Raw genomic sequence first — 23,834 nt, 5'->3', positions numbered from 1 at the left:
TCAGTCATGGGCCAAGTGATATCTCAGGTAGAAGGAAATGTCTGCTGTCTGTTTGGTTACAGGAAAAGCTGGCATACATTAAAATCTCATGCATGCATTTCAACATTTCATCTGGGACTTTGGAGGTCAGGGACGGCACAAACTGTGAACCCACTGAAACAAAGTGTCACAGTTGAATTCCTTGTTGCAGTGAGGCTTTACTCTGCCGTCTGCCTTCTCCTGACGTGAACCATTGCTAAAACATATTTGCACTCATGCTCCCCCCCTGGTTGTTGACAAACTATAAATAACATTTGCTGAGGTTGGACATTACATCTTCTCAAGTTCTACTATTCATTGTCAGTGAAATATTTGAACCCAGGTGAGGCAACACTGCCCTCTGCTGGTGAGACGGACCAGATGAAACTCTCACTTTCAGGGTTATAATGTGATCCATTCATGCACAATGTGGAGTGTTGAAGCGGAGATCAGGAGGTCAACATGTGTGAAACTCTCAGCGCTGTATTGTTTGAGCAGTTGGGAGACAGCGAAGAGGAAATGTGCTGATTGAGCGTGACGCTGCTTTTACAGCAAAGCTAAACAAACAGCAGCTTTCTTTTGTAACCAGGCGAACTATCTGAGACCATTCAAGCTATGAAACACCAGGTTCATGTTTCTCTTTAGTTTTGTTCAATCAAATCTCCATTTTATGGCACACTGAAGGAAAATATACTCTGGAAAGAAAATCTGATTCACTCAATGACGGAATATGTTGCTGATTAAAAGTCTCTCAACAATATTCAAAAGCAGCAATAAAAACAAAACTAGTCCCCGTTAAAAGTTGAGGTGAAGAGGGGAGAAGTCCAGACCTAACACAGAGGCTAAAAGTCATTCCTGCGAGAGGCGATCATCAATCACAGAAGGTATGCAGGAATGTGACGTGGCGACGCGAGGCCAAAGCTCTACGACTCCGACCCCTTGGTGGAATTGTGTATGAAAATGCTTATTTTGCTATAGTTATCCTGCTTCCATATGGTAACTTGTGATCCTGTTTGCTCCTTTTTAAAAAGTTTCTGTTCCACAGAATTACAATGTTTAATTTCTCTTTAAAATTAGCAACAGACCTAATGTCACATAGGAGTGTTATTTTGAAAATTTGCCATTAAAGTAAGTTGAAACAACACAGAAAGGGTTTGCAACACTATTGAATTTAAAAATGAAATTAGTTTTAAAAAATAGTCTTTCATTATATATGCACACTTTAACTTTATAATATTTGTTTCCAACTTGATTACTGACGGTACAAATTAAGAGAAACAGGTTCCACATAAAATGGGGATAAAGCAAGTTGTGAAAGTTCCAGAGAAGTGGTCGTTCCCACTGACTGGAAACATGTTTACTTCTGTCCATTGTTATTCGGAGCTCGGTGCATTTTCCTCTTCAATTCCCCGTCGTCATCTCCGCTGGCACTCAGCACGCAGCTTCAAGGTTTCACAACAGGTTTCCTCTGCTGCCACAATGAGCACGTGCACGACGGCTTGACTGAACATCAGCCCCTCAGCATTACCCACAATGCACTGTGGGAAAGGTAACACCCTCTTTTCTTCACCTGGGAGAAACCAGGAAGACGGTGGCAGAGGAAGGAGGAAGCAAAGCTGGAGCCCAGAGATCAGAGCAGGACTGACTTTTTTTAAACTCTGACCCAGTGTTTCTTGTCTGTGGACTCTTATGGACAACTTCAGGACTTTTTGTGGATACTTTGTTTCCCTCCACCTTTTAGGAGTGAGAAGGTCTGAGGAGTGAGGCTGTCAGAGGAAAGGGAGGAGCGACAGGATCCTCCATGTAAGGACTGCAGCTCCCTTCATATGGTAAATACAGGGTCACATGGGACAATAGTCTGGAAGCAGAGGAGGGGGGAGGAAAGGGAGGGAAAGGAACAAGGAGAGACACTGGAAGACTTTGGCCTGCCCCATGTGCAGGAGGCGGCACTTTTATAGCCTGAGCTTAGAGGAGAAGTGGATCCAAATCCATGTTGTGGTCAAACCAGAGTTTTTCAATTACTTCAGCAGAACCTTGAAAGGAATCTAACCCTCCTGACTTTCTTTCTTGTGGGGGTGAAAGTCCAGAAACAAGTGCAATCTTTATGAGCAGATTCCTCTTCTTTCAGTTTTGTTTTTCAGCTGATTGGAAAAACAAACAAACAAAAGGAAGATGCCCACCAACTTCACTGTGGTGCCAGTGGAGGATGTAGGCGACGAAGAAGCTGAGGCTGAAGGAAGCAAACCTGTGAGTCTTGAAAAGATCTTCAGGGAGGAAAATGATGCAGACACTTCTCAAGGACCTGACTCAGGTAACTGCAGACTCAGATACACATAATCTGATCTGACTTGCACACGTCCACAATGGTTTCTGGGTGAAGCATAGGTGTGCATCGTCGTCCGACTGAGCGTGCACAAACAGAAGCCTGCTGCCACAAACACTCATGTTAAGGCAAGTGTGTGCTTCACATACACAAATGCAAAATGGCAGTTTTCAAGGGTTCAACCAGCTGGAACTTGCCAGGAGGATGAGTGCAGCACAAGGCAGAGCCCTCAGCTGTTTTTGCTATGATTGTTGGTTGGGTCTCTCTGCTTCATCCTGACATGCGGGACGATAGAACAGCAAAGCAGAGCTCAGGGAAGAAAGAAGCAGAAGCTGTAAAGAGTGGGTTAAAATGTTCAAATGTTAAAGGCCCCATGTTTTACCTTTACCTTCATGGAAAGAAGAAGAAAATTTAGCTTTAACCAACAAAACTTCCTTACTATACACTACATTTTCAATTCCATCTTGTTTTCATGACAGATTACTAACATTTCTGTTACCCAGAGTCGTCATGATCATGTTTGTAATCCAAGAAATTGATTTAAAATTAATTGTATCAAGAATATTAGTTTGATATGTAGGACAGTTGGCTGACAGGTTGGTAGATCTGGTTCAGATCTGGACCAGTGCTAATCTGTGTGGAGTTTGCACCTTCTGGGTTTTTTACAGTTATGCTGTCTTCCTCCCACAATCCAAAGAGTTGTTTGTCGTGTAGTGACTTTGAATAATCTGTTGATATGAATGAGTGAGTCTGTGCACGCCTTTCTGTCTGAGCCACTTCAGAGATCAGCTGTGTTTGATTAAAGATGGTCAAGAGGATGAATCATGAAAGACATACTTCTGAAGCTGTTGAGGTTTTTTTTAAGAGATTCTAGACACAGAAAACACCAGAGTGATTGTTAAATATTTTAAAGTAACACATTGAAATTTGGCTGGCTCACTGCTGCGACAACCTCATTTTCAGTCAGTGGTGGAAAATCAACCTAGAAAATGACACATCCTTTACAGAACATTCATTTAAGTAAAGTAATTTCCAAACACATGCTTAATCCGAGGGGAAATAATTATCTTTTTGGGAGTGTGAGTTCGTAGTAGCATCACACATAACCCTTTAATATGTCAGTTGTGCTAAAAAAAAAAAAATACTGTACAGTAATAAAGTTTTACTAATTCCAGAACTGGACCCTGTGGCACAAGAAGCTTAAATCAAGGTTTTGTATTAACCAGCAGGTAATGAGTCTGCTGTGTGTTCATGCGTTTTCAGTGTAAGTTATTAACCTCAGTGGCTGCTGAAGCTTTTTGCATGCATAGTCACATATGGGTTCATTCAGTGGGTCAAAACTTCCTTGATTTTGCACATTCTGTGTAGAATTGTATAATTCAGGATGATGTTTCATCAGCCATGTGCACTACAGAGTCTAAAACGCGTATTTAGCAACCATGCCATCTTTGTTGTTGTTTTATCCTCGATGATAAATGTAAAGGGTAGGAAAGAGTTTGTTAAAATACTGTGTGACTGGTCTGGTAGATGTACTCACAAAGTGAATACCAGTGTTGACTCTGATGGAACGTAATGTTTGATACTGTTCCAGACTTTATCATCTTATTAATGTGTTGATGACTGTTTGACTTTTTGTAACAGAATTGTAATTTAATGTGCACATTCTTGAAAACAAAGATAATGAGTCCAGTGTTCCTACAACAAATAGTACACTGTTTTGAAAGAAAAGCACCAGAGCAAAACAAACACTGGACAATAAAGAAAGTGTTAGAAAAGACAGTTTTCGTAGTACTGGACTCGACTGCCTGATTTTGTAAAATTGGATTCAAATTGAAGGATTAAAATGTGTGTTATAGTTCTTATCCAGTTTTTTTTTATAAACATAATCATGGTTAGATATAAAGTACTGTAGACAATATTTACCATCATGCAATTGCAATTATAACTCAATAAACCCTTGATTTGAACCATTTCCAAAGACAACTGGAGTAGTGAGTACTTTTACTGCATGTTCTTTGTAATCCAGGCAGAACTCAGGTGGACGCACATCGTCTGTACAAAGTGCTGATTCGACGAGATACAATCTGCAGAAATGATGTTTTTTCCGACACCGTATCCTGTGACCAACTTTCTGCATGTAATACAGTTCAAAATAGACAGCAGCACATAACGTATACAACACTGTTTCCAAAGCGATTCCCAGAATCCCCATTATCCAAACTTAAACATAATACAGTATATAAAATACTTTGAGAAACGTAAATTTCACGATTGGCAGAAATACTGGTTCAGATAAAAAGAGACGATACACATTGCTCACGTGTTATCTTGTCATTTTGCAGATGTTGACAGTAACTATCAGTGATGATCATTAAAACTAGATGCCACTTTATGGATGTGTTTTAGCTAACGTATAAAAACAGAAAGGGTTTGGCGTCTTCTCAGCTGGATGAGTCATGTTACGATAACATGCTGTGTATATATTCTTTTCAATTATTCACGTGATCTTCCCTTAACAAACACACGCACACACTCACCTGCAATACACTATACCTTTGACATGGCACTCACTCCTCTCATTTTCTGAGTTACAAATGTATCAGTGTAGCCAAAAATGAAATCTGACTGGGTATGGATATTTAGATCGATCCACTCTTGAAATCCAGCACTGAGAAGATGTTTAATCGCCCAGTGCAGCACTGTTTTTGTTGTGTTGGTCTTGTGTGGTTGGCTTGCTGCCAAGACAAGTTAAGTTGCCTTCCTGTCCCTGTGCAGTGATTGTGAGGAAAATGTATTTTTAGTTTCGGCCCCTGTGACTTTTTTCCTCGTTTAACTGTCACACGCTGAATTGTTTGCCGGTTTAAAGGAGTTGGCTTTGAGTTTTATTTACTCCAACCAAACCCACCCAGTGCCTCGATCATGTTTGCTCAAATATTCATCCAACTGCACTAGAAATCATTTGAATGACCTCAGTAGGTCGACCATTTTCACAGTGGTTTTATTTGGAGATGACTTTTTTTTTTTTTTTGGTTAGGGAGGATTTACAGGAACCACTGAAGACAATAACAGCAAATAAATTCAATGATTAGCAATGGCTTTAAATCAATGAAGGGAGACAATTTCTGGACCACAGTTCACTGTCTATGAAGGAAGTGTTACTGTTGTAAACATAGAAACGTAGACATCTGCTGGGTAACTTCGGTACTACATAAAAGATTGTTGCCAGATTAAAATGAATCTGGGGGTGTTTACCGGTTAAGCTCAGCTGTAGGGAGTAAGTGATCAATAGGTCCAGATCATGTACAGTCCAGTCCCACAGCAAAAAACTCCTGAGCTGTGCATGCACCTTTTTTCTGCACGCAGTTTTCCAATAACACAAAGTTTGCACGGAAAACACAATTTTAATAGAAAAGGAATGTCAGAACGTCCTGGACGTGGTATTCAACCCTTTACTAAATTCAAAATATCAGTCTGTTGGCCCTTTTTAGAACCGCTAACCTTTCGTGTTCTGTTATAAAAGGGCTGCGTCTCATTTATACTCTGATCTGAAGTATCTGCTGTCAACCCTTCATGCAGTACTCAGCTTGTTCACGTGTGCATGTGCTTCATCTGCCATAAAGTGTGTGTGTGTGTGTGTGACCTTCAGTCAATGAGTGCGAGGCTCAGCAGTGCTTAACCATCAATTAAAGGAACGTTTGCATGTAATTACTATGTTATTATTGTTTTCATCACACGTCTTTCATACCGGTGGTTTTAGTATCACTGAGGTGAACATCAGAAAGTTTTCCATTCTGTAAATGCACAAGTGACAAGAATATATTCACTCACTCAAGATGATCTGTTATATTCCCATCAAACAATTGACCAGGGATGTCATTTCACTTTTTTAACAGCAGCCTTGTCTGCAATAATATCTCCACCCCTGCAATTTTTTTAATTTCAGTTAATTATAAAGCTCCAGGATATCTCTCATACTTTCCAACATAGTTTTACCAGGTGTGTTCATTAACTACGTGATTTTAACACACTTATTCTTACAGGCTCCACTTTTTTCAATGTTTCCACTATCATGTGTTTTTCAACCGATTTTCAACCAATCTTTCGTTCTTGAGAGAAGAACCAACAAGAGTGTTCCCCTGTGAGACAATACACCACATCTAATGCGCTGAGACCACTGAATAGCAACCAGGGGCAAAACCAGCCGAAATGAAAGGCGGTGTGTCAGAGGCGAGTTCCTGTTCGTCTGTGCTGCTTCTTTGTCTTTAACAGAAGCAGATTTTAGCTCAAAGCTCAACTGTGGCCAGTTTGTCTTGTCGTAAGTGGAAACCACTGACCTCCTTTGCTCTTGAAAGTTGCTAAAACATAGATCTAAAAATAAACTTTGAAAAGTATAAGTAACTTGCTATGCATGATGGGAAATGCAGATATTTAAATAAAATGTTATTATTGTATTTTATGCTCATCCGGTGGTCTTAAGTGCAGCCTTTAAAACAAATTATATAAGCAACATGTTTGTTAGAAAGGTTTGTTTATGGTAAAACCAGACTTTAATTGCTTTAATTCCTCAGTCATCACTGAGAAGAACCAGAGGCACGCCGCAGGTTCCTCGGTCTAATACCTCTTTTGCAGCGTACATGTCTGCAGCAATACATTCCTTTTTAATGTCACTCATCATTATGCTGTCAACACCTGGGCATTTTTTTACAGTTGAAAAATATTTATATATTATTATATATATTTTATAACATCTGATCATTTTTTTCTATATTCCTATATTTTTCCTACATTCAAGAATTCATCATATTTTGAAACACTGAAGATTTTTATTGAAACTTTTTCGTTTATATAAGTGTCGAAATACCTGAAAACTGTGTCTATGACGTTCTGATTATTTACACAATTTAAGTGTGACAGTTACATTTAGCCTTTTATGAATAAATTCTCGTGGGGACAAAATATGGCCCACCGTGGTTTGTTGGCAGTGATTTGCATGTGTATTGCAAAAAGAGCATTTTGATGACAATTAGTCAGAATGTTGTTGGTGTTTTGACAAGAAAAAAACATCTGAACAATCAAACCTCTGTTCATTTATTCATTTCATGCACAAGAGATGCATTTTAGGCCTTGGAAAAAAAAGTTTCAGGCCAGGCAAAATGGACACCCAAATAAATGTGCATGTCTTAAACATCTTGTCCCGCCTGTGGTACAGTTCTTCTCTCACAGTAATGCTAGAGTTACTGGAGCTGTCAGCAATAAACACAATCACTCGGGATTCTTCTGCACCGTGTTTCAGAAGCTGCTGTGTCACTGTGTTGTAACAATTTCATTTTGTATCCCAACAGGAGATGAAACTCACAGGGAGTCGAGTCCATTCATCATCTCAGACGGAAACACAGAGACCTATTATGATGGGAAAAACATGGCTCTGTTCGAGGTAAGGCCAAAAAAAAAAGCAATTCGTCAGTGTTTTAGGAACCTTCCAAGCTCACAATTAGTATCGCAAAATAATTCAGTTTTCTGCAGTAAAAGTTAATGCCAATTCTTGCAGGCTGTGAATCGATTCCATAGAGATGAAAAAGAAGGGCGTCACATGTATTTTGCCGTTTAATAAGAACTAAAACCAAATGTGCTCAATTCATCCTACTTTGTATGAGATGTAAAACAAAACAAAAAAACGTCACTTTATGATTTTCCATTTGGAGCAAATAATTACACTAAACATTTTTACACCGAGATTTTTTTTCTCACAAAATATCCTTTCTTCCCTGTATGTGTTTTCACATAGAGCCATGAATCACTTTGTTCAGTTAGAAAGTTAACCGCCTCTTTCATAACAGTGAAACTTCTCCACTTTTTTGACAGCTGTGTGACAATTTCTTAAATCCTTTCCTGTAGATTTTGTTGATAATATTAACGGTGGATGCAACAGTGAGTGTTAAAGTGTGATTGTTCAAGAGCTGCTGCCTTTCATAACATATCAGGTGAGACTAAAACATTGTAGAATAAAACCAAACATCAGGCTAATTTACATAGAAGCTCAGTCTAAAATCTGAAGACTATGCAGCAGTTCCATAAATAATAAATTCACAATTAAGGAGACTACTGTGGCGGTAATGTGGTCACATTTCTTAAATCTACCGCAATCTTTAAATCTTGGTTTGGTTTTTCTATCGTTTCCCTGCAGGAGGAAATGGACAGCACCCCCATGGTGTCATCGTTCCTCAACAAGCTGTCAAACTACACCAACCTGTTCCCGGGGGCGTGTGAGCACGAAGAGGGAGAGGATGACTACAGGAGGTTCACATCCACGGTACCAGCCGTCTCTTTTTTTTTTTTTTTATCTCTGCATTTGCAACGACACGCTGCAGCAGCGCACTTTCCCCGAAAATCAACTAAAAATGTTTGCAAAATGCATCAAGATTCTATTTTCAAAAATGTCTGAATAAGGAATAATCTTACTCCTCTGATTTTGGGTGAAAAAACGCTGCAATACAGCAAAATAAATGGGTCTTTTCAGTCCGCCGAACTTTAATACACACTGAAATAATGCAGACTTTGATCTCTGGACTGTCACGAGGCAATAAAGAAAGGACTGCGGTGGAAAAAATGAGATGTACTGTTACTTAAGGTCTTTCATCTTAAGACTTTTTGAATGAACCGATTTCAGAGTTTACCAAAAGCACAAAAGTCATGTTGTATATTTCAGCCTATTGCAAAGGATCAGAAGACTTGAGAGTAGCTCATATCTTTGGTTCAGGTTTGAGGATTCGAGTGTTGCAGAGTCCACATTGAAATGAGAGCTGCCACAGTTCACTGAAAGCAACAATAAAAGCACTATTTTCCATGTAGGATAGTCAACTTTATGAAACATTCATGCATATTTATGAATAACACTAACATCAGGATAATTTTAATTTTGTGACAATTAGTTTTGTTCCGAGCAATGAAGTTTTTCAAGATTCGATAGATAACATATTATTGTCAGCTGCCACAGAATCATGCAAGAAGAAATGTACATTTATACATATTGATTACAACAGAGACAACAGCCTTAATATATGCTGCATTAGTGTATTGGTATACAGCTGCACCAATTATTACACAACAGTTCTGAGTTCTTATGAAATGATGAGGCTGAGTTTTTACATAAATCCCCATTTGAGGATCCCGCTGTCGACGTTCACCCCGCTTAGTGACGATGAATCAAAGCCGTATGTGGGTAAATACAAGATGGATAGAAATTAAAGTAAAGCAGAGTGAAAGTGTCCCAGATGATGAGCTACAAAGTAAGGATAAAAGTGTTTTGAGAGAGAATTTTCAATGTTTGTTTCACTTGATCATCGTAGTTGTTGTTTTAACCTTTTGTCTGCATTTCATTATGCATTGTAAATACTTTGCCTATTGTGGGAAAAATTCTGCTTTTCCACAGCTGGTCTGAAAAAAAAAAAAGGTCTTTTAATCTGGAGAGGAGATCCACGTCTCCAACAATGTAGGAGGCTGTGACTGAGTGCCAGCCAGAGGCACGGAGTGTCGGTGGCTCTCTGGCTCTCTGACCTTTAGTCAAGCTGACTGGATCAGATCATGTTCGAGACAGACACAAGGAAGAACTCATATACACACCGGAGGGTTATAAAATAACTCGGCTGTCCTTCATCCACCCGGCAAAAGGCAGGACACACCCAGGACAGGCCGTCGGTTCATCCAGGGCTCGCGTCACACGATCAGCCTCACACTCATTCACACTTAAAATCAAGTTACAGTCACTAAAAAAGTGAATTTTCTTATGTGAAATCTTTAACTGTTTTTTTTCAAGACCCCTGTGTCTTCTCGCAGCAAAAAGCACGATCTGCAGTGATGATACCGTGTCGTAGGCGCTACAAACAGCTGCATTCAACATTAATAAAACAGACGAAACCCAAAAGAAAGTCTATAGTCTATAAACGCTCTGGAATCAGCATGGAAAATCAACAAAACCTCATTGGTTTATAGTTGTCCACATCCCTCGTGGCAAAATTTATACTTGCTGCAGTCAGCAGCCATTTAAATAGGTCAATAAAGTCATTGAGAATTTGCTCCAATAACAGCGGTGCTCGCTTCTTGAGCGGTGCTGCTGACACGAACCATCGGGAGCCTTTGGGTGAAAGACGGTGGGACCTTGGACTGTAGCTCTTTGTCGAAGCATTGATGATGTTTTCCCCCTAAACCCGCCCACTTAATGATAGCTCATAGTCATGATCATCTGAAGCTGGAGTCTAAAATGAAAAGGACAGACGATGCAGAGACAGTGAGCGGGAGAACATGGAGACGGTGAAGAGAGATAAAGTAACAGAGGAGACAAGATGTGGGAGATGTGGAAATCCGCAGCAGGCCCTCTGCAGCATTTAGACAGACAGCTGAGTGCAATGGAGAAGGCACAGGACAAGGTGCTTATAGGTCGGAAAATGGTATGTACTCTTTTGTTTTTGCGAAGAAGTAGGAGATATACATTATGCACATGTAAAGTGTTGTAGATTCTGCAAAGATACACTTCTTTAACCGTGCTGAGTAGTTTTCTAGCCCGAGGACAATTACTAAGCCTGCATTATGTGAATTCAGTGACACTTTTGATTGACTCCAAATACCGGTCTAAATATAAGAACAAGAAATCAGTTTGAAAGAGAAATATTAGCTGATAATCGGGGTCTAAGAAAAGATATATCTACTTTTCTTAATTCTTTCTTTTAAATCTCAGTAAACATAATCTGATACAGTTTGTATTCCATGAAGAAGTCACAGGTATCTCTGATGTCCTAAAATTAATCAAATAGTTACTGGAGTGTGCATGTCTTCTTCTCTGTGCAGACAAACCTTTTCACTGCTCCTTTCACATCCGTGTTGTATTGTTACTCTGGTCAGTTCATCCTTGTTATTTCTATATTAGCTGTTATTGCTGTCAACTTTAAGTGTGTTCCCCGCCACTATAAATTGAAAATTCCCGTTCACGGCTATGCAGCGGCTCAAAGCGAGCAGCCGCTGTAACGGCAATTCTCATGAATTGTCGTGTGTGTACCTAAAAGGGAGCAGACCGTGTTCCGCGCTGTCAGCGCAGAGTGGACAGTTCTGCCCTGGAGGAAACTGGTTGCACAAGTTAAAAAACAAATAAAGCACTTTAAAGTGTGCCATTATGAAGTCACTGTGTCAAGCATCGGAGCTAATATTTATAGGTGGATGTGGGTGAGTGAACTGTCACCGTATCGTGTTGGGGGAGTCTGGGGGACCACTTGATCTGTCATTGTCTGGGACTCTTTGGCCCTGGTAGGGTCTCCCATGATAATCAGGTCCACAAGGGCGCTTTCACAGCAGCCCTGTTTGACCTGGACCCGAGGTCACTTCAGGGACTTTCTGAGAAAGTCTGTTTCATTTGTGCATGTGTCAAAACTCCCCTGAACTCAAATCCAGAACTAACTGTCTTAACACTGGTCCCCTTGAAACCACAAGTTTCGGCACTCTCTTCAAAGCGGACCTTCCAGCGGCTGTAGCGAGAGGCCGTGATTTGAGTAGCAAAACCAACGAAGCCACCAACACGAGTCAGAAAAAAACAGAAAGAGAGGCACAAAGAAAGAGTTGGAAAATGTCTCCTTGGCAGACGTGAAGGGGTGAGAGAGCGCAGGTGTTCATTGATAGGCAGTCAGTCTATATATCGTGGTTGGTTGTGCCTCAGGTGAAGAGAGGAGCAGAGCTGTCGACCTCAAGTGTTGATATCATCAGGCGGTGGAAAGAATATTGCAGGGATCACCTTAGGATCCTCTCAGAAGAGATGGAGAAAGTGTCTCTAGACTGGGAAGTTTGGGCATTAATTCTTAAACTGTTGTCCCTTCAACATGGCTCTGGATAAGCGGTGGATGATGGATGGATGTGGGCGACCGTGTGGAACTAGTCTGATTTCATTGTTGAATTTCATGGATGTTGGTTGCAGGGCGATGATCCTCGAAGTAGTTTACAGACAGAAGAGGAGAATGAATGACTTCTGACTGACAAAGTTAAAGACAGAATGAAAGTCTCCAAGGAGCTAAAGCCAGTCTGGTCTCACTTAGAAGATTTGGGGGGTGTAAGATCTCAGCCATATACTCTATTTTACAAGAATAAAATGTCTTTTCTTTCTTTGCTTTTCTTTTTTTCCAAATGCCTTGTAAATTGGGTAAATTGGGGACTCTTGTGTTTGGACTATGTTAATACAAAAATATTAATTATTCTGCACAAAAAATCTGAACTGTCCCATGGATACAAAAGTGGAAAAATGAAAAGGTGAGCCCAGTAAATCCCACAAATTTCCAATAGTTTGTCTGGTGTTTGTGAATTTTCAGCTATTTATCCATCACTTACATTTCTGTATTATAGAAATGTTTTTAGATTAATTGCAAAGAAAAAGAAAAAAATACGACAGCAAGCAAAACTCTGCAAACAAGAAAACAAGACAAGGGAGGCATTATGAAGCCATACTAATGAAGAGTGCAATATAAATAATTTATTATGCTAACTGGGGAAAATAAATGAATGAATTCAGGCATAACCAGTCACAAGTAGTGGGTTCGTGGTAGCATGGAAAAATTGCTGTCAGATGTTAACTTTCATAGGCATATACAATACAGGGAAAACTCTTTCTCGTTTTATTTTTAAAAGACGAAGTACTCTACTGCCAGTCACCATTTTCCTCGCTGTTATAACTCAGCCAAAACATTGTCCTTCTTTCCATGCGTCTCACCTTTCTGCATGTGTTCATTCCTTTTCAGGTACCTCAGATGGGCACATTCATCGGGGTTTACCTGCCCTGCATGCAGAATATTCTGGGCGTGATTCTCTTTCTGCGTCTCACCTGGATCGTTGGTACAGCCGGGATCTTAGGATCTTTCGCCATCGTCTTCATGTGCTGCATCTGTGTGAGTAGCCGACAGCCTCAACTGCAAAACATCTGATGCCAAAAAAAATATGACTAATCGTCCAATTCGATCTCAAAATGTGGCTATTAATGCTACTGTGTGTGATGAAAAGAAAGCTAGAGAAAGCCCCTCCTCGCCATCATTTTAAATTAAGCGAATGATAATGTATCTGCAGCTGGCTGTGAAGTTTACAATGTGGTAAATAAACTGGAGTTCCATCGATATGCTCTCCTTTTTAGATTTATGGCGGCTTGGGTGTTAATCTTTGTACCCTTGTTCCAAGGAGCAAGTCCCCAAAATAAGCAGAAAATTTGAGTCTCATTCACGACCACAGTTCATACGTCAGTAGATCCAGATGGCGAGACAGAGAGCCGACTGTTTGAGGAGCATGAACTTAAATGCTCAGCGCTCATGTGACACGAAGAGAAGAGACCGCTCACAACACAATGTATAACCGCCCTGCCTTCACACCAGCGACATAAAGAAACATGAGTGCGTGATATGCTCACTGGTGCTCTTCGGCTGCGTCCTCTGAGTTAGTATTTTGGAGTTCAAGTAGTAGATTTCATTGGCACCAATTGATGATCAAAAATAATTAAGAAAATTAAAGTAAAACTGAATTAAAGGCTGTAACATGTAAGGCATTTCACATGTCAAATATCAGCATATTGAACATACTTCTTACAGTTTTAGGGGAGAAGGGGATGTTTTCTCGTACAAAAATAAACAAATGAGCATCTTGCTTGTTTTTCTTATGCAGACTTTGCTCACAGCCATTTCGATGAGTGCGATCGCAACCAACGGCGTTGTCCCAGGTATGCTTTAATTACTGTCTTTAATACTGGTTTTTTCCTCTGCAGTAGACACACCAGAGGAATTTCAACCACTTCCTAAATTTTATTAATGTGTTTCACCACATTGTTGACAGTTTTTGACCTGGATTTTTCTCTCTCCGCACAGCCGGAGGCTCGTACTACATGATCTCCAGATCTTTGGGTCCAGAGTTCGGAGGAGCGGTGGGTCTCTGTTTCTACCTGGGAACCACCTTCGCCGGGTCGCTGTACATCCTGGGAACCATAGAGATCCTGCTGGTATGTCACACTGTGCCTCAGACACATCAGGGGTTGCCTGCGGTGTGTGTTAACGTCTCGTTTCACTTTGGGTTTGGCCGTCCGCCTGCCTCCAGATCTACATCGTCCCGACAGCCACGGTGTTTAAGGGCAGCGACGGGGACGCATGGTCCAACAACATGCGCGTGTATGGGACGTGCTGCCTCCTCCTGATGGCCCTGGTTGTGTTTGTAGGGGTTAAGTGAGTGTTCACGGACTCACGCACTCCCTCACTTCCACTCATATAAACACACACGCACAGTGCCAGCATGGAGGCTGAAAGTTGTTCCTTTTCTTTTCTGCAGGTATGTGAACAAGCTGGCTCTTGTGTTTTTGTCTTGCGTGATTCTTTCCATCATGGCCACTTATGCAGGAGTCATCAAGACCCTCATTGAGCCGCCAGAGTTTAGGTGAGTGGCGTCTATTTATTGTGCTAATCAGCTGTCTCTCCAGACAGATACTGTCTGTAGGCTTTTGTTTCCTGGTGGATGCATAATTGCTTAAAATGTACTACGTTTATCAATAAGAAGATATTAGCTTTTTATGAACTGGACCACTTATTTGTCTACACGGAAATAACGAGCAGCATGTGCATTCAGTGCATGAAAATGTCCTGATCCAATAACCTTTATGATGATTTATTAGACACTCCCTTCAAAGCAGCAGACGCCCCTCTCCCTCTGCCCTGTCTCGTCCGCAGCGTTTGCCTGTTGGGGAATCGCTCCCTGAAGAATGAGAACTTTGAAATATGCGCAAAAACGGAGGACGTCCAAAACGTGACAGTCACCACTCAGCTCTGGAGCCACTTCTGCGACAGCCAGTATCCCAACGCAACATGTGACGAGTACTTCAACTTGAACAACTTAACGGAAATACGAGCCATACCTGGACTCCTCAGTGGCGTTATCAAAGGTGAGAACGGCTAACGTCCAGTGAAATTCCTCTCTTGAACTCCAAACATGCCAACAGTGTTACATTCTTTTCTGAAGAGACGATGCTGATGTTGTTTTCCTCTTTTTCCTTCAGACAACTTGTGGGGTGATTACGGTCCAGCAGGCATGGTGATAGAGAAGAAGAGCCAGCCTTCAGTCTCACCCGAGGAGCCGGCTCAAGAAACCGATGACATTTATGTCCTCAATGACATTGCCACCTACTTTACGCTGCTGGTGGGGATCTACTTCCCCTCTGTCACAGGTAGATTATTCAGTGAGACAGGAGCATTTTTATTTTCAAAGGTTTCTTTTTAAAAATGACTCTTCAACACAAAAGCACGATCAAAGTAAATAAAACCATACAAAGACTGATAGATATGTATTTGATTCTAGATATTGATGTTGGATGTTTCCGTCTTTGAAAACGACTGAAACATACATTTATTACATCGTGAGTAAAATGTATATCTGTGTGTGTTTCCTATCAGGAATAATGGCTGGATCCAACAGATCTGGGGATCTCAGGGACGCACAGAGGTCCATCCCAGTCGGAACCATCCTGGCAATCCTCACCACCTCTTTCATCTGTATCCTCCAGCACAAACATCACAAGTCGTTAAAACACCTTTTGACAACACTGATCGCTTTTCTCAATTCATTTTTTTTTTTTAATTTTGCATTTTACATTGTTGATATTTTCTACCTAAGCCTGACGGTCAGACATCTCCTGTGTCGTCTTGTTTGGAGCCTGTATTGAAGGAGTGGTGCTGAGAGACAAGTAGGAGAAAATACTGTCCCTTCAGCGTAACTTAAAGACAAACAAGTGTCTATTTTACTGAATTCTCCCAGGAGTTTTTCTGACGAAATGTGTTTGTGAAAGTATAGAGCTCAAACTATTACTTGGTTTTCTTAATTTCTGTGTACGTTTGGGAATATTTCAGATTTGGCTTCTCGGTAAAGAAGAATCCAGTCCTCGGTATTCTGGCCTGGCCGTCTCCGTGGGTGATCGTGATCGGCTCGTTTTTCTCCTGCTGTGGGGCCGGACTCCAGAGCCTCACCGGCGCCCCCCGGCTGCTGCAGGCCATCGCTCGGGACGGCATCGTCCCCTTCTTACAGGTTAGCCTTTCATCTTTATCTTTGAGTTTCATTCACTTTTGTATTCACGCATCATGAGAGACAAGTAATGACCAGAGTGCAATAAAATACAAGAAAAGAGTAAAGAAAGGAAAATACATTAATTATTCCAGAGTGGCTGGATAAATCTCAATTTCATGGTTGGTGGAATATTGTCTGTAAAAATACTGGAAAGTCCCAGAGCCGCTTTAATGCCTGACTGACGGTGTCAGTGGTTCACTACGCTGCTTTCTAGCAGGTTTTTTTTTTTTTTTTTTTTCAATTTACCAGATATTAAAATGGTCTTCGAGTCATGAAGGTGAGAAGGAAGCAAGCTAAATTCTGTCAGTGGCAAGATGGAAGCTTTAAAAAAAAAACTATACTAACAATGTTTATTGAATTCAGTGTAATGAAGCTTAAAATATATTTAACAATATAAATACGACATAAATGAATAAAATGCTGAAAACCCTCATTTTAATCAAGAATAAAAAATACAAATATAAAATAAGCACATAAATAATTTGCCAAATTATAAGAATATTAATATTAACAATACCAATTATTCATTAATGGCTAATAATGTCATACTGCCATGTCTAGCTGCAACACTTTTGATTGATTTCTTTATTTTTTACTTTATATTACAACAGAATAAAAGCCAGGATGCAACATATTGATCCTTTTGTTTGCATCAATCCAGCCTTGTTGTTGTTATTGGAATATGACAATTTTTTTGTCCTTTCCGGTTGCGTCTCTCAGGTCTTTGGTCACGGGAAGGCGAACGGTGAACCCACCTGGGCTCTTCTGCTGACAGTGGGGATCTGCGAGATCGGAATCCTGATTGCGTCTCTGGACGATGTGGCCCCCATCCTCTCCATGTGTGTGCTCTGTTGCAGGATTCATGAATTATCTCTCGGCATGCCGTTTCTCGTACTGAATTCGTTCTTCTTCACTGGATTGCTTGTCCGCTCAGGTTTTTCCTCATGTGCTACCTGTTCGTCAACCTGGCCTGTGCTGTCCAGACTCTGCTGCGCGCTCCAAACTGGAGGCCTCGCTTCAAGTTTTATCACTGGTGAGAATGTGCTTTCTAAAAAAATAAAATAAAATAAGTTCTCCATCTCATATTAACTGTGGTTGGTACATCAGTCAGTGTTTTGTGCTTTAGGACGCTGTCCTTCTTGGGGATGAGTCTGTGTCTCTCCCTCATGTTCATCTGCTCCTGGTACTACGCCCTGGTCGCCATTGTGATTGCTGGTTGTATCTATAAGTACATTGAATATAGAGGGTGAGTCTTGCAGTTTACTGCTGAAGCAGTCCATTGGTAATGCTGTCTGAGCTTTAAAGAATTAATATTACGTGGATATAAGGTGAGCGGTTCCTACCTTTCATTTCAGGGCAGTGAAGGAATGGGGAGATGGGATCAGAGGTCTGTCCCTGAATGCAGCGCGTTATGCTCTCATCCATCTGGAGGAAACTCCGCTGCACACCAAAAACTGGAGGTCAGTACAGCGGCGACCGCATGACCTCAGAACCGATTGTTTATTTACATAAATGTTCGTGAAGTTGTGGGTTTGCGCTAATCATGCACCTTGAAAACAAAGTAAAAGTGAATGTTTCTGTTGATTATTTCAAACTATTCAAACGTCTACAGGATGATTATTCATAAACACACCATGTTTATACTGGAAATTAAACATTATCTGCAGCCTTTTTGAAAGCACCAGTCACTAGTTCCAACTTTTCATTTGGTCCAACAAAAAACAGAACAAAAAAAAATTGGTTTGCTGTATAAATGAATAAATCAGAATATATGTAATCACAATAAATAATATGCATTTTTCTTTGGCGTTAACATTTTAGTCTGCTGTGTCTCTGGATCCTCAGGCCTCAGCTGTTGGTGTTGTGTAAACTGGACCCGGAGCTCAACGTGAAACACCCCCGTCTCTTGTCCTTCACCTCGCAGCTCAAAGCGGGGAAGGGGCTGACCATCGTCTGCTCGGTCCTGGAAGGGACCTTCATGACCCGCGAGGAGGACGCCAAAACCGCAGAGCAGGTTTGTCAGTCCCCTCTGTTGCTCCCTCTCCGTGCTCGTTCACCAGAGAAAAAGATCACTGATCTTCTAAACTTGCACTGTGATTTTATCTTGGTGTCTTGTGCTTCCATTCAAATGAACAAGAAAAAAGCTATTTTGCTCTGTTCTTTCTGCACAAATTTTCTGTGCAGTTCATGTTTTTTTTTTTTTCTTCCCTTCTTCTTTTCAATTTGCCTATTCACTGTTTTCTGCCTGCAGAATCTGAAAGCCGCCATGGTAGCAGAGCGGACCAAAGGTTTTTCCCACGTTGTGGTGTCGTCTAATTTACGAGACGGCTTCTCCATATTAATCCAGTCAGCGGGACTGGGAGGAATGAAACACAACACTGTCCTGATGGCTTGGCCAGCCGGCTGGAAACAGGCCCGGGACTCCACCGCGAGGAGGAACTTTATAGGTAAAGTACACCAGCGAGAAGAGGGTGGCGAGATGAAGTCAAGCCAGTAAAAAAAAACATTTTCACTTTGAGGGATGCAACTATTCAGCGTAGATATTTTATCGGTATGCAATTCTGACGTGTGCTGAACAAGAAGCTCTCTGAAGCTCATTTCATGGAGAACACATGTTCCTGTTTAGTGCTGCTGGCAGTGTTTCCCCCCACGATTATTATTATGTTTAATGGAATGCCTCAAATGTGCTTGATGTTCGTTCCAGTTCTTATAACTTTTTATAACCAAGACTGTTTTTATCAGTTGAAAAATTTATTGGCTATTACTTCTTGAAATTTTAGTCAAATTGTTGCTGTTGGACCAGCTTGTTTATATTCCCCATGTTAAATCATCTCAAGCATTTTTACTGATATGATCTGATATTTTCAGAAACGCTGATGGCTTTAAACAGCTTGTTGTGTCGTTTGCAGCTGTGCAACAGCCCACATCTTTGTGGATGAAGAAGTGAAAAAAAGTGAAGAATAACTACGCCGACTGCGCTCCGTCGCGCTGCGTTTGTTGTGTGTCTCTCCAGAGACGGTGAGAGAGACGACGGCTGCTCATCAGGCTCTTCTGGTCGCCAAGAACATCGATCATTTCCCCGGTAACCAGGAGCGGCTGAAGGACGGGACTATTGACGTGTGGTGGATCGTGCACGACGGCGGCCTCCTCATGTTGTTGCCTTTTTTAATCAGCCTGCACAAGGTGTGTTTGTGTGTGTAGAGTTTTGTTTTTGTTTTTTACAAAAGTATATGTTGTTGAAAATCTGAATGAACTGATTCTGATTTTCCTGCATGAAAGAAATGTCTCTGTTACACAGTTGGACTCAGTTCATCCCTGAATTTTGAAACTCGGTCAACATGAACTAGATAGTTTTTCCACAGTAGCAGCCTCAGCTTGTGTGTTTGTCCTCTTCTCCTCGTGAATGAACTCACATCTTTGTTTCAGTTTTCTTAATTTACTGCCTCTTCAAGCCAGTGTAATAGTTGAGTCTGTTTTTTTTTTTTTAACACGTGATTATCAAACTGTTCATATCTTTAAAGTTTTGGACTACTTTCACACAAAGAACTGTTCTCTTGCAATTTTCCTGTAAAACAAGAAATTTCAGCCATAAAATGAAAAGTCAGGGGATATTCAGCTTGCAGTATCTAATTCATTTGGGTGCAGATCTTTACTTCCTTATCAATGATATTTACTGATCATCATGTTCATTGACACAAACTGGGAGTTTTACATTGACAGCTGACACTGATGGGAGTTTTCCTCCAGGTGTGGAAGAAGTGCACGATGCGAATCTTCACAGTGGCCCAGATGGACGACAACTCCATCCAGATGAAGAAAGACTTGCAGATGTTTATCTACAATCTGCGACTGGATGCAGTGGTGGAGGTGGTGGAGATGGTGAGTCACTGGTTTTGAGACTGTCTGGTTCGTAGTTTGCTGTGTGTGTGTGTGTGTCTTCTTAGTGTGAAACTGTTGTCGCTTTTGTAGCACGACAGCGACATCTCAGCCTTCACCTATGAGAAAACTCTGATGATGGAGCAGAGAACGGAAATGCTGAAGCAGATGCAGCTGTCACGCACTGAGAGGGAGAGAGAGGTATGATCACACGCCTCGCTTGTCATGTCTGGTTTTGTCTCTTTGCAGTGCTCTATGGAGTATTAGGTGTGCGGTGCTGTGTGTATATATTTTGTGCAATCGAATTCAGTGATGCATTAATCACTAATGTCCAAACAAACATCCCAACAGTTTTTTTTTACCTTTGCTTTGTTATCAGTATTAAATATGATAAACCGCAGACATCTCTTTCAGACCGTTAAGGTCCAGCAACTCAACAAAAAATTGGCAATAAATAATCTAAAGTCGGGGCGCTTGTAGAAAGGATTTCTATGAAACCTCAAAAAAAGAGATTTAAAATATTTGCCAAGTAAATAAAGGATAAAAATAACAATAATAATCATAAAAGCCAAGACTTCACAGATTGTAAGAATCATTACAGCCCAAAGACTTCAGTGTCTGTTCTGCTCTTGCTGACCTTTGAACTTTTCCCCCGGTCTCTGTGCTGCGATCGGCGCCGCTCAGATTCAGAGCATCACAGATGTGTCACGTGGCTCCATTAAGAGGAAGAAGTGTTCAGGCGTCGACGCCCCGCCCCTCAACACTCAGTCCATTCCCGAGGACGAGGTAGTCGCCGGTCGGCCGTGGCGCCGTGACGCCGCCTGTTCATCGTATCATCCGTCCGCCCACCCCGCCCGCAGCGCTTCACTGGGCTCTGTCAGCAGAAGCTGGGCGGACTCGTCCGGTCCGGTCAGCTCCTGCTGACAGTGTCCTCCCCGTTCCATTTTAACTCCACTTGCTCGGTTTGCTGTCCTCCCTTCATACCATCTCCCGGCCATGTCCTCCAGAAAGTCTCAGAGACCGGCGGCCGCCACAAGGGGGAAACAAACGCTCTCAGCGAGTGGCTTTGAAATGTGACCCGGTGGTGCAGCAGAGGTCTGCCTGAGACTCAGCGTGGTTTCTCTTCTCATTCATTTCAAATCCAGTACTAACCATGTGTTCCTAAACTCACCACCATGGCGTCTTTCACGCGTTCAGTTTTGACATTAAGTTGTCACACGACGTCTCAGCTTAATGTCATGAACTCATTCAAGACTGAGCAGGGTCTTTTTTCAACAAAGTGGAAGGTTTTTGCTCCTAACACTCTTTTTTTTTTTTCCACAAAGTGAGGAATTATTGTTTTAAACCTGCTTCCCTCACTTCACTGTTCCTGTGATGTTTGTTGCCTTTTACTTTAATTTTTGCTGTGATCTAGTCATGCACAGCATCCAAACCGTGCATTTTAATGATAAAACTGTGAAACTGATGTCAATGCTTGCTTCAGGCCCAGCTGATCCACGACCGGAACACGGCGTCTCACGCTTTGGTGAGCGACAAAGCGACTGGAGCGCCACCAGACCGGGTCCACATGACCTGGACCAAAGAAAAACTGTTCCAGGAGAAGAACAAACAGAGAGAAAGCATCGGAAACGTCAAGGACATGTTTAATATGAAACCGTGAGTACATACAGCTTTGCTTTGAATTTAAAAAGGCTGTTTATTAATGCAGGAAGAGGGGATGTTACACAATGTGAAACATGCTGTTTATTTAAATCTCTCCAGTGAAATGCGCAACTAAAGCTCCAATTTTGAATATTTATCTTTATCTCTCTCTTTTTTTTTCTCCCCTCTCCAGAGAATATGAAACCCTGTGAGTTATTTGTCTTTCATTACTTGTTTGCATGAACTCTTCAAGCATGTGAAATGTACCTCTGATGGTTTGTCGGTATGAAACTAACCCTAATTTGCACAACTTAACTCTTTACAGTTCATTTCCTCAAATCGAATACTAACCATAAAATGCTGCTTAAGAATCCAGCTACCCAATAAAACCTCTTATAAAGTGGAGTGAAATCGACAAATCACAAATGTTTTACAATTTCTAGTTGGAAAAAAAATCTCAAAATAGGCTTGACACCCCTGTTAGGTGTACATTGTCCTACAAGACTGTGTGTTATTAACGACTAATAGCCTGCATGCAAATCAATTTTCACTCTTTCTTTCATTGCTGGAAGTGTCTGCTTTGTGGTGTCGTAGTTTCATTGAGAGTGTTGGTTGTTAATGCAGCAACCAGTCCAACGTACGGCGGATGCACACAGCAGTGAAGCTGAACGAGGTGCTGGTCAAGAAGTCCCACAATGCACAGCTGGTTTTGCTCAACATGCCAGGCCCACCAAAGAACAAGAAAGGCGATGAGAACTGTATCCTTCTCAAGCGCAATGCGAAGTTTCAACTAATCCCATCATGCATCTTGTGCCAAACACTATTTCCAGTAGTAACCTTGACTCGGTGCTTTCTCTCAGATATGGAGTTCCTGGAGGTTTTAATGGAAGGTCTTGACCGTGTCCTGTTGGTTCGTGGCGGAGGTCGGGAGGTCATCACTATCTACTCCTAACACCAACAGGGTTCAGGTTATTTGGTAGGGGCGCCCGGTGGATGTACGGTTCGACCGCGGGAACCAGGAGGGCGAGGCTGGGGGGAAGTCTTCGTCTGGTGCGAGAGCCTTGTTCCACAATGTGGCGAGGAAAGACACTGGAGCGCCACTTGACGTTTTGGACAACCGCGGTTTCTATGAAGAAGAGAGGCTTGTTCCTACGGGGTGGCCGGAGCACAATGCACTGCGTGGCGAGTGCAGAGCGCTCACACCCCGCCCCGCTGCGGTTCCTCCGCTCTGCCGCATGTCGACATGGCCGCGCTGCAGAAATGCTTCTTCGTCACTGTTTTTGGACACCTGCTGGAGGAGAGTCCTCACTAATGGCTCGTTTCTGCCGAGATGATCACCAGTTTCACTGGAAAATGAAAATCTATTTTTTATGCCAGTGTTGGTAATGTAAATTTCATCAAAACTGATCAAAATTCTGACTTTAAAATGAGTGTGGAAGATGTATGTGCTTTTAAATTTAGACATTTTTCTGAGTAACAGTGAGTTAAAACTAACGTATTGATTACTATCAACCAATTCCCTATAATCAGTAGCTTAGCTGCTTGTCTAATTTGCGTATAACTGAAAATATTGAAGTGCCAAATGTGATCTGGACAGGATAGAGTGAAAATGCACCAAATTATCGGTGACTGTTGTAGTTTTTCAGTGTCGTTTTGAATTATAACTGTGTTTGACTGAGTCGTTGTCCGGAGTTCAGATCATTCCTCCATGTAGCGTTTGTTTTAGTATATCAGGGTGAAGTATATTTCCAGAAGTCATTGTTGTAGATTGTGCAGCACCTGTAGATTTATCTATAATATGTACTGTTTTATTTTCTGTAAGAAGATTGCAAATTAAAATGTTTCGTACTTTGTTTAACTTGGA

At 41.5% G+C, this 23,834-nt stretch overlaps 1 protein-coding gene across 3 annotated transcripts; it reads left to right on the top strand.

The window, feature by feature from the left end:
* Nucleotides 1-1,583: 1,583 nt before the first annotated feature.
* On the top strand, nt 1,584-23,823 carry LOC115405663 (solute carrier family 12 member 7-like). Of its 3 annotated transcripts, none has more exons than XM_030115300.1 (28): nt 1,584-1,821; nt 2,147-2,329; nt 7,684-7,775; nt 8,526-8,651; nt 13,111-13,257; nt 14,018-14,072; nt 14,218-14,348; nt 14,444-14,568; nt 14,672-14,776; nt 15,067-15,278; nt 15,393-15,560; nt 15,787-15,885; nt 16,019-16,076; nt 16,240-16,414; nt 17,174-17,292; nt 17,388-17,486; nt 17,580-17,699; nt 17,809-17,913; nt 18,299-18,467; nt 18,705-18,900; nt 19,467-19,636; nt 20,201-20,332; nt 20,423-20,530; nt 21,014-21,115; nt 21,813-21,985; nt 22,164-22,178; nt 22,595-22,728; nt 22,831-23,823. In XM_030115300.1, exons 2-28 carry the CDS (start codon nt 2,191-2,193, stop codon nt 22,920-22,922), a joined length of 3,366 nt encoding a protein of 1,121 aa, XP_029971160.1. In that variant the 5' UTR covers nt 1,584-1,821; nt 2,147-2,190; the 3' UTR covers nt 22,923-23,823. The 3 variants fall into 3 exon arrangements, with proteins under 3 accessions (XP_029971160.1, XP_029971159.1, XP_029971161.1); XM_030115299.1 differs by having other exon boundaries at nt 1,584-1,847; XM_030115301.1 differs by lacking the exons at nt 1,584-1,821; nt 21,014-21,115 and having other exon boundaries at nt 2,191-2,329.
* The last annotated feature ends 11 nt before the right edge of the window (nt 23,824-23,834 follow it).

Source organism: Salarias fasciatus, chromosome 18 (assembly GCF_902148845.1).
Source record: "Salarias fasciatus chromosome 18, fSalaFa1.1, whole genome shotgun sequence".
Taxonomy (NCBI): Eukaryota; Metazoa; Chordata; class Actinopteri; order Blenniiformes; family Blenniidae; genus Salarias; species Salarias fasciatus.
This window is presented reverse-complemented; position numbering and strand designations above follow the sequence as displayed.